This window comes from Ammodytes marinus (genome assembly GCF_949987685.1).
Source record: "Ammodytes marinus genome assembly, chromosome: 21".
Classification (NCBI taxonomy): Eukaryota; Metazoa; Chordata; class Actinopteri; order Uranoscopiformes; family Ammodytidae; genus Ammodytes; species Ammodytes marinus.
The window spans coordinates 14,930,539-14,941,160 of record NC_137225.1 but is presented as its reverse complement, the minus strand read 5'-3'; the positions used below and the strand labels follow the sequence as shown (position 1 = coordinate 14,941,160).

At 40.8% G+C, this 10,622-nt stretch overlaps 1 protein-coding gene across 1 annotated transcript; it reads right to left on the bottom strand.

Moving 5' to 3' along the window:
• Positions 1 to 372: 372 nt before the first annotated feature.
• On the bottom strand, positions 373 to 10,324 carry mybl1 (v-myb avian myeloblastosis viral oncogene homolog-like 1). Its single transcript, XM_080049789.1, has 16 exons — positions 10,212 to 10,324; positions 7,373 to 7,472; positions 7,056 to 7,127; positions 6,724 to 6,816; positions 5,778 to 5,998; positions 5,468 to 5,669; positions 5,304 to 5,378; positions 4,921 to 5,031; positions 3,447 to 3,686; positions 2,970 to 3,332; positions 2,691 to 2,830; positions 2,464 to 2,578; positions 2,206 to 2,322; positions 1,896 to 2,000; positions 1,105 to 1,296; positions 373 to 719 (listed from the first exon to the last, which is right to left on the bottom strand). The coding sequence occupies exons 1-16, from the start codon at positions 10,232 to 10,234 to the stop codon at positions 594 to 596; spliced, it is 2,295 nt and encodes a 764-aa protein (XP_079905915.1). The 5' UTR covers positions 10,235 to 10,324; the 3' UTR covers positions 373 to 593.
• Between the last annotated feature and the right edge of the window lie 298 nt (positions 10,325 to 10,622).

Below are 10,622 nucleotides of genomic sequence, written 5' to 3'. Positions count from 1 at the left end.
TGTCTGGAAAAACCCATTGTGTGATCAAATAGATGGCTGTCAATAAAAAGCAACACATTTTGCCTGTACGTGGTTTTGATCTGATGACAGCAATGGGGCAGTTCAGCAAAACAAGCTGGAGGACATACACAATGAGTAGCGTTAGATTATAAAATGTTTTTCTTGTCATTTAAACAATATATTAACAATATATAACTCCGAAGCAGCCACTGCTAGCAATAAACACTATTTCTACAGCCTACTGTATGTGCAGGTTGCTTAACATTACAGACTAGTGCAGAAAACAATTCTAGCCTTTTCCTATCTGTACAGAACGGCTTATGTTGCCAGGTTGTGTGTATTCAAAAAGGAAAAATACAGGCCAAACCTATGAACAAGTACTTGGGCAGTGACCTAGAAATGTGTTGAAAACAATAATCAGCAGCCATGCCTTTTATGTGGATGTCCTTGGCAGTGCATTTCTGCTTCAAAAGAAATATAAAATAATTTGACTTCACTGGATTGTCTCTTACAGGATTCAGTGGAGGTTTTCAGTTGTTGGACGGGTGTAGTAGTAGTAGTATTAGTATTGCCTGCGCAGCAAGGGGGCGGCATTAAAGCACAAGAGCCCTTGAGGTAGAGCAAGAAGAGGGGTAAGGGTTCAGGTACTGACGGGCTTGTTCTGTCATGATCAGTTGGTCCTCTGTCTTCCCATAAACCACTGCTTCCCACTCACTCACCTGCAGAGAAGGCAACCAAGAATTACCAAATGGTATGGTTACCAAAGGAGCTTCACAATTAGAATCGAATATATTATGAATCTTATCTCTAGTTGCCACTGATCTACAGTTGGCAGATATGTTGCTATGTGCAAAGACAAGCAGGGAAAAAAGAGACTGCAAGCTAGTAAACATGTATATATTAACATTGCAGGAGTTGAAATACTTCAAAAATCAGTTCTGTGGGAGGAAATTATTTATGTTATTATGTTTGACCACAAGAATTCTGTTTTCAATAACACTTTATGAAAACAAAACTTCTGTTTGTTTAAGGTTAACTCATTTAGAAAAAAAACTATTTTATGCAGGTCACTTCAGATTGATCTAAAAACTACCCTTTACGTACCTGTCCTCTGGTGTGTTTTGGTGCTTTGTGGGAGGCAAGAAGCTTCTTCATGCGGGGGCTGGTGAAGTGTTGAGGGTGAACGGGGACCAGCGAGGGCTCCTCTCGCCCGGACGTCAAAGGACGGCTGCACTCCTCCTGCTCAGGGATTGGGGAGATCAGTGAAGAGCTCGTCAATAGATTTTCATCTGGCACCTGCGATATGAGGTTCAATAAATGATCATGGTGAGCTTAATCCAAGTAGCTTTTAAAAAGTAATGTCTATCACCAAAATGTCAAAAGGCTAAACATTTACCTAAATAATTTTAAATGTAGTTAGTTATCCAGAAGTTGAACATGCATGTGTTTTTCTACAACACCACATTCCAAATTCATACACTTACACAAACATCGTACACAAACACAGTTACAACCACACTTTACTATTGTTGGCCACTGAGTAGCCCTTTTATGTGCCCTATGGTAGTAACTGTTTTAATTGGGCTGTATTGTACTTTCACCCATTTCATTTTAATTGCAGCCATTCTACATCACTGTCTAAATGTTTCAATTGTTTTTGTCTCTTCATCAGCTTGTTGTGTATTTGATGTATTTGCATTGTATATTGTGCATGTATTGTTGTTTTCTACTTTGCATTTGTTTGACTCGACATCGTTGCAAAATTAGGGTCACCCCCTCAATTGATCTCTCGAGTATAAATAAAGGTTAAATGAAATCAAATTAAAAGCATTCTCAACTAGCAACAGAATCTGAACCAGTTATTATAAACCAGTATTGTGAGTTTTGTGACATACTTGTGCATCATTGTGCTGCTCTTGGAAGAGTTGGACGTTAAGGCAATCTTTCCCCCAGGGGTCCAGCACCAGAGACTTACGCACCTTTCTAGCTGGGCCATCAATCTGCAATCAAAGGGCCAAGATACAAATAACAGTAAACGCTCGAGTTCCACCCAGGGAAGAGCTACGTATACAGCTTTGTCTGACTACTATGAGTGAGCCCAGTAAAATCCTTTCATTTGTGAATCAGTATACATTTGTTTCTTCAGATAAAAAAAGCAAGTTGGTATATTTCAGTGAGGGATGAAAGTGTGCATGCTACACATACATTATGTTTCCAGGCTCTGTAGTCCAGCTGGACGTCCACTCTGTTAAAGATGTCTGCTCCAGTCTCCTGCTTCAGAACTTCTCGAATGTCTTCTTCTAGATAGGCCAACGGCTGTGGCTAATAAAAAAACACACGCATTAATACAACCGCGAAACCTTGCAGCTATACACTGTAGCAAGGTGTGAAAAAAGGTTATCATGAATATGCGTGAAGTGTGAGAACATACAGCTAATGTCATAACCACATATGACCGTTTACCTCCATCTTTAGTGGCCCATGCATTTTCTCCTGGGCGGCCAAAGCATTTTTGAAGGGAGTCGGTGTCCTCGGTGTTGGAAACATGACAGTTTTACGTAATTTGGGGGTCCGCAACCTAGAGAGTTGACAGATAATATTAATCTCTCTTTCGCTAACAATCTCATTAAATTAAAATTCAAGATTGGACAAGGATGTATACAGCATTTAAATATACTGTATTTAATTACCCATCATTCTCTTTCTGGTGCTTGGGTGTGGTTTCTTTCTGGAGCGGTGTGTTGAGGAGACACCTCTGGCCACACACAGGAGTTGAGGTGAGGGCGGGGTTATCCAGATTCAGATGCTCCATCCCTGATATGTTGCAAAACTGAGGATACAGAAATAAAAGGCATATTAGCCAAGTGAAAAAAATAAAATACTTCCTCATAGAGTCAAAGTACATCATTTCTATGAGAAAGTAGCCAACTGAGGGGTGGAGTAAAGGAAGACAAACAGGTTTCACTCACTCGAGAAGGCGTGAATGGCAGCAACTTTGTGGGAGTTTTCTTGGGAGAATTGGATATATTTTCCAAGAAGGAGGAGCAGGTCCTGTCACACAGAGGAGATGGCGGCTCCCCCCTCTCTCTCCTCCTCCGCCTCCCAATGGATGCCTGGGTGGGCTTGGATGCGTTGATAGGAGTCAGGGAGGTCACAAATGGAGCGCAGTTCTTATCGCGGCGAGAGACGGCAGTCGTAGTGTTGACGGTGTAGCCCATGGAGTTGTTGATCCTCTCTTGCAGGAGAGTGCTGTAGCCGGCCTGGTTGTGCCTGGGCGGCGTCACCGTCTCCGACAGGTCGAAACTGTCCACGTCGTTCCACGCCACAGGGTCCTGCAGAGCGAAACACATCTACACTGGATCTTTAATACATTCAGGACTTTTTTTGGGTGAACAAATTCCCACTGAGATGCATTTGTTCTCCATTGTGCTCCTTGTGCTACTCACTGAGTCAATGAGCTCCATGGTCTCGGCAAACTCCGGTATGGTCTGCAGGTTGGAGAGCACCGTGCCGGCCTCCGCAGCCAGGAACTTGCTGGGAGACACAGGAAGCTGTGGTGGAAGTCCCTGGGGGATTTCAGGGCCCCTCCAGGACCTTCTCTCTGCCGGCTCCTCTATGCTGCTGCTGCTTGTGGTCAGCGTGTCATCTGACAAACTGTCGGACCAGGCCGAGTACTGCTCCAGACTCTGGAGAGGGCAAGGGGGACGAAAGGTGTTAAGATTGGTAGATGTCAAGTACAATTCCTCTGCATCAGCTTTAACATGATGTGTGACTTGAAAACACTGGTGGTACTACAACATATCAGGCCAATCTTAAAGCCCCTGTAAACCTTAATCTACAAAAGCTTTCTGACTATGTAATTTAGGGAGTGAGTTGCATCAAAGTTAGCATCTGAAAAGAGTAAGGAATATTCATAAATCTAAATTAAAAAGGTATTGTCATGTTAGTTTGATTAACTTTTTTTAAAATTTGGTTAAGATGAGGCAGGCTATGCTTTGGTGCTTACACAATAAGTATTTTGAACCAATCGCGGCAGTACTCTGCCTGAACGTTCTAAAAAACAAAGAATGTTGCAATGGAGACTGTCTTATATGGCCACAGCCAAAATAAATTGTTTTAACTTTAAGTTTTAAAATATTTATAAACATTTATTTGTAATCAGATTTTTGTGAAAGCTAATCGAGACACCAAACTTTGATATCATATATTGATCTTGACTGTTTTAGACCAGGTTTCCAGAGGCTTTAACCATTCAATCATTCAATATGAATATGAAGTCTGAACTGACAGGAAAAGGATGACACATTACATGAATGGAATGAATTGAATGTGAAAAACAGCATCAGGGAGGGGACAGAACAGACACAGGAGAGACAGAGGAGAGTGCTTGGTTCAAACTGCTGGCTGTGCGTGGGCATGGGGGCGAGGGAGCAGCAGGTTTATGTTTGGAACGATGGTAATGGAGGCGGGAGTGGGGGGGGGGAGTAGTATGGCAACCAAGCACAGCTTCAGGCCAGTCTGAATGAGTAGCGAGATGGGGAAGGTGGTTACTATAGCAACACTACGGCAGATCAGGCTACAGACACACGTTCATGTGCGCCATTCTCATTTTCTCACGTATACACTGCAAAAAGTCAATTACACTGAGTCATTTTGGCACGAGTCTGTCAAGTCTTCTGTCAATCAAAGGATTTGGGGAATTTTCTACAAACAAGTGTGAAGTGTAAGAGAAAAAAATTCCCTTCTTTAATTCACTTTGATTTGATTTTATGACTCATGTTGAATGACTTTTTTTTTTAATCAATTGAGTTTAATTTGTACTGAATTTTTTTTAACTTTTTACAGTGTATGTAGGCTACAAACACACACAGGCTATGCTGACTAAGTATGCCAACACACATTTTCGGAGTGTGTTCTTACACGTGGACCTCTGCACTGCACTTGTCGTTGGACTTCACACTCTGCTGACATAAGCAGGAGCTCAAGCTCCTTTATTCTTTGCTCTCTGTCAGGGTCATCCAGGCAAGATGGCTGAAATAAACAAACGTCAGGGAGGAGAGGTTGAGAGGACAGGAGGAAAAGAAGAAGTTCAGAAAACCAGACAAAAAACAGATTTACACATAAAATACCATTTTTATGGGAGCGTCCGAGGTTTACAGAGATTGACGAAAGTTAGGTGAAAATAACAGGACATTCAAGCGTTTGATTTGGAGTCCAGAGTTAGCAATCACAAAGATAACCACAGAAAGTCCAGGAAAAAGGTGTTTTCCCACTAGCATGCAAAGACATACACAAAGACTCACCGACATGAAGTCTGAATTATCGGGAAGACTGTCCAACAAGTTTCCACTGTGAGGATCATAGGGATATCCCCCCATCTAAAATAGAGAGAATGATACTTGAATAAAAAGGAAATAAAAGAATAATAAAAACACTACATAGTTTGGAGTCTAGAGGGGAAATGGACCTGGTTGGGTCCTGGTATATGGAGGGGACTGCGATCACAGTGCTGGGGCTCTGCCGGAGTTGGAGGACATGGTCTGTGGTGGCGCCTCTTCCCTCCAGCTTGAGAAGAAGTGAAACTCTTGCTGCCATCTTGAAGGTACCCCTCATGCTCCACCTTCCTCCTCATGGTGGAGTTCCAGTGGTTCTTGATGGAGTTATCTGTCCTGTTGGAGATATTATTTTTTACAGCAGCAACATTTTAGCAAAGTGCCCGTTTCATGACCCAAACTGGAAGTGGAGATATGCAACGTGCATGTGCCAGACCATCTTACCTCCCAGGAAGAAGCTTGGAGATCTCTGCCCAGCGGTTGCCAAGGCGTTTGTGGGCTTCATAGATGATGCTGTCCTCTTCCTGAGTCCATGAAGACTTCTTCACTGCTGGGTTGAGGTGGTTGTGCCATCGTTCACGGCACTGCTTTCCAATCCTCCCCTGGAGGTGCTTGGCAATCACTGACCAACGCTTGGGCCCATACTTGTGGACCAGGTCTATAACCTGCACAAACCAAAGAAGGGAGAATTAATAGACAGTTTTATAACTTAAATCAGAAATGTATAATCTATATACGTACACTGCTGGATATTGTGGAAATGTACTCCGTCATACTGTATTCATTCAATCTATAAGATTGTATGAAGTGGAAAATAACATCCTTTTACTTTTCTAATTTCCAGCAATGGCAGTGTTTAGAAAGCATTGACTGTAGCAGTGCCTCGGCACCGTTTATTTGGCTGTGGCTGAAAAATGTTGTGATGTCATTGTTGGCGGCTCAGACTATTATTGATAGGTCTGTGTTTCTGTTATGATGCCAAGATGTTGGAGGAATGAAACACCATTCTTGAAGAATGGCGATCCATTTAAGGAATGCATTGTACATCTCAGAGCTGAGGGAGGATATACAAACTAAGGCTGGGCTACAAACTAGTGACTCGGAAAGTCCGTGTTTTATTAGGGATGACATAGTGGAGCATTTACTTTGCTAGAAAAGGGAGCCAAGGCAAAGAAAGTTTAAGCGCGAAAGTCACCTCGCGCATGTGCAAAGCCCCGCTGTCCCCTATCTGAAGGTAAAAGATACATTGCATATTGTGGCATTTGTGTTTGTATCGTGGTCATTCACTTAAGACTAAGCTGCTCTCCACAGCTTCCTTCTGTCTCCCCTATCATTTACCTGTTTCAAACCTCCCTCTTTAACCACAACAGGAACTCCCAGCTCCTCTTACCTTTTGATCCTCCTCTTTTGTCCAGGGTCCTTTCACCAGCTCTGGGTTGAGCACCTTCTGCCAACGGTGCTGACACTGGCCATCTGTCCTCCCCTGTGACAGAGCCAAACACTTCATTACACCACACCACTACCTAACATAAACACCTACAGACATCCGCCCATCCAGTCATTTACCATCACTGTTTAAAACATCCTATAGAGGAACAATGTTTATTATGAGATTGTTTGGATGGTCATTGACTGCGAGATTGCAAAGAGATGGAGCAATATGGCTCCCAGCAGTAAGACACCACGCTAATATTCTTACTACACAATGCAGTACATACTTACTGGGAAACAGTTGGCTATCAATTTCCAGGAGTCAGTTCCATGCTGCTCAACACGTTTTTTCAGCTTCTCATCCTGAGAAAAGGGGAGGGAAGAAATTAAAACACAATCCCTCCTGAGGAACCTCCAAAATCTACATTAACACATTGTCCACATTGTCATATTGATCCAATATAATTACAGCAGCAACCCTAACATGTGTGGAGCACACACTTCAACACCTTCCAATTTGCAAAAAAAATAAAGATAGTCACGGTTTGACTTGTTGAAAAAAAAAAATCTACAGAACCAGCATAGGTTCCAGCTCTAAATAAACTTGCCTCATCTCGGGACCACTTCACTTTGCACAGGGTCTTTTTATCTTGGCTCTTGTCTTTACTCTCTGGGTCTGTGGAGTGTTGCTCTTCATCCTCATCGTTGCTAAAAATACACAAGGAAAAATGTGGAAAGGGAGTAAAAGAAGAGTAGATTTTATTAAAGGAGCCAAAACATTTATTTAAAAAAGGTCAATGACTGAAAGCAGCAATAGTGATTGCTAATACAAGCACCAGAATCAGTTAGTTTCCCTTTCAAGAATTTGAAACTAAGATACAAGAATGTATCATGATGAGTGATTCAGAAAAAATATATGCCTCGAACATTCAAAGCTCTATACTTGTAAAATGTATCCTGCCATTGCACAAGCTCTGAAGGTAAGGGAGAGCACTAAGAAAAGATGCAAAGCGACTAACTATTACACAGGCACAGCTTTAAGTACATTCATTTAATTTTGTTCTTCTGATCTGTAGTGCATGCACGAATAAGTGTGGAAAAAGACAAGACCACTAACAATGTATCACTATTTACACCTGCCAATTATAAACTACAGCATTAAAATGTATAAGCACATTTTGGTGATTCAAAATAGATATTAAAAAAACAGGACAGAAAACAGTACCAAACTTTTCCTTGATAGATTTTGAACACCACCTGATTTTGACAATCTTTACCAGAATCAAAAGGAAAACATGACTGCATACAAGAACAAGAAATTCCTCTGTACTGACACAAGAAGTTGGCAGGTAGCACTGTACTTCTGTGTTCCCATAAAACTTGCTGCTGGGCTACACTCTCTTTGAGGTAGTGCTGAAGAGTTTGAGAAACTGAGGACAAAATTAAATTCTAAGGGCTGTTACAACACAGCAATCCTTCACAATCACACATGCACACAATTCAGCAGCGCACGCAGGAGTGTCTTCCTCAGGTTTAGTACTGGACTTTGTATGAAAGGTCTTCTTCAGTGTGGAAACATGAACATGGAAAGTGAATTTTTGGTGGGGCTTGATTCCCTCACTAGAGCAAAGAGGAGTGGGGAAGTCACTCTGAGCCTATGGCTGAACAGGACGGAGGGGAGCGAGAAACAGCGCGATCCTGCATCAACAGGCTCTTTCACCTTTAGAGGTGTGTTAGTGTGTGTGTGTGTGTGTGTGTGTGTGTGTGTGTGTGTGTGTGTGTGTGTGTGTGTGTGTGTGTGTGTGTGTGTGTGTGTGTGTCACTGAGATGGAGGAGGTGTGGTCAGGGGACTGGCAGAGCCCTAACGGTCCAGTTGTTCAAAAAATTAAAAAAAAACAGGCAGACTTTATATAATCGCTTCCCATTTCGTTTAACACATTATTTACTCCTAAGCACTTTGGAATAATGAAAATATAATGTTAAAATATGCTTAAAAAGTTGAAAAAGGCACAATTGTATCAGCTGAACACATCAGTAGCAGTAAAACAAATAGACAAACCATCATGTTTGCATCATTGAGTTTCGCTTTTATAAGCAGTTAACGGGATACTATTAAATAGAGGATTTGCATTCAGATCAAGGATAGGATAGGATGCCCTGAGCTGTTCTAATTAGAGGATTGGAACATAGTTAGTTCAAGCCTTATACAAGCAAAACTGAAGCTGCAGTTACCATTTCATTAATTGTTGATTGATCTGTTGATTTTTTCTTTCATAAAATGTTTATTTTAGAAATATCAGAAAACAGTAAGAAAAAAATATCAATCGCAATTTGTCACAGCCAAATGTCACATCTTCAAAAAGCTTATTCTATAAAAAAAATATATATTTATTTTAATATGAACTGACAGTATAGGCATATCTTACAATTTGATGACCTGCAACCAGCAAATATTCATCAGTTCTACTTGATTGATTAATAAAACTACTAGTTTATCAACAAATTTGGTGGCAACTATTATTACTTCGATCAACTAATACATTAATCAACTAAGGGTTTCAGCAATAATTGTGTGACAGTACTAGATTGCAGATACTGTATAACTTATCAAGTCTAAGCACAGAAAACCACATCTGTTTTCTTTCTCAGGTGTTTGGCGTTGGGGTCTTTGAAAAACAAAGAAGGGCTTTGGTAACACTTAGGTACTTTTTTTCCATTGGCATTCCCTCTCTCAGCAAAAACACAGTGTTCCAAGAAGACCAGATGATAAAAACTTGAATGTAAGAAACAGAAAACAATTTTACTAATGTCGCTCTTTTAGCTTGAGTTTGATTTAGAGAAAACTGTATCTGACCAGTTACCAAGTTTTGTTAAATGCAACTAATCTGAGTGATTTATCACTTTTAAGTGATGTGTTTCATAGGATGTTGCTGTTGAATAGCTGCTGTTTGACAATGTGCTGAGGGCCTCCCATGAATAGCAAAAACATTATGCAGCCCATATATTGCTGCACCATTAGGAAAACAACAGTGTTAGGTAACTCTATTTTTTTTTAATTATTATCTTTTTTTTTTTTTTTACATATAATTACATCATATACAACTTAAAAAGACGTACATGGTTAACAACATCTAAGCATACTGTCAGGATACTGGTAGAGGTACGTTCTTATAACAATTAATTATCATTCTCATTTATTATTTGTATTATTGTTACTCTGTACTAGTCAGCTATTACCATTCATACATCTCCTTGAACAGTATGACTGAGCAGGTGCACGTGAGGTTTATGCTATGCTGTCAAACATGAAAACTTGATGCACACACCATCATTAGGATACGGATACCAAAACTCATATTATATTTACTACAGGTACATTTAAGAAACTGTGACAAACAGACAGAGCAAATTGGACATTGAAACATTATTATTATCGCTGGCACCCACCTGCGTGTTTTCACGTCGTCCATGACAGTCAGTAGGATGGTTGAACTTTCTCAGAGACGAACCTGTGTTTTGCAGCTTTCTAAAATCCCTCATGAATAGATGTTTATCCATAGAAATCGCTGTCAATCATCGCTGGTTTTCTTCCGAGCATGTAGCTAGCACTTTGTCGGCTAGTCAGAGAGCTAACTTAATGTACAGTCCATAACATTACTCTCTCTCTGTAAAAGCCTTACTCAAAGTCGGTGACATATTTCCAAAGAAAAGTGTCTCTTATTCTCTTCTGGTACTTGTTTCTGAGAGCAATATCGCCACAAAAATCCGATATCAAGCAGCAGAGACTAGCACATTCGTGTCATTGCTGGCCGTCCGGACTGTTTCTATCTTTCTTGTCTATACCTCCTTTCAGCGTTA

What these genes read in the sequence shown, in the direction of transcription:
- mybl1 (XM_080049789.1), bottom strand. Translation starts at nt 10,234, where the DNA reads ATGGACGACGTGAAAACACGCAG. An exon ending in TGATAGCCAACTGTTTCCCA is followed by an intron (nt 6,817 to 7,055) that starts GTAAGTATGTAC and finishes GCTCTGTCACAG; the next exon opens with GGGAGGACAGATGGCCAGTG. An exon ending in ATAATTCAGACTTCATGTCG is followed by an intron (nt 5,032 to 5,303) that starts GTGAGTCTTTGT and finishes TGTTTATTTCAG; the next exon opens with CCATCTTGCCTGGATGACCC.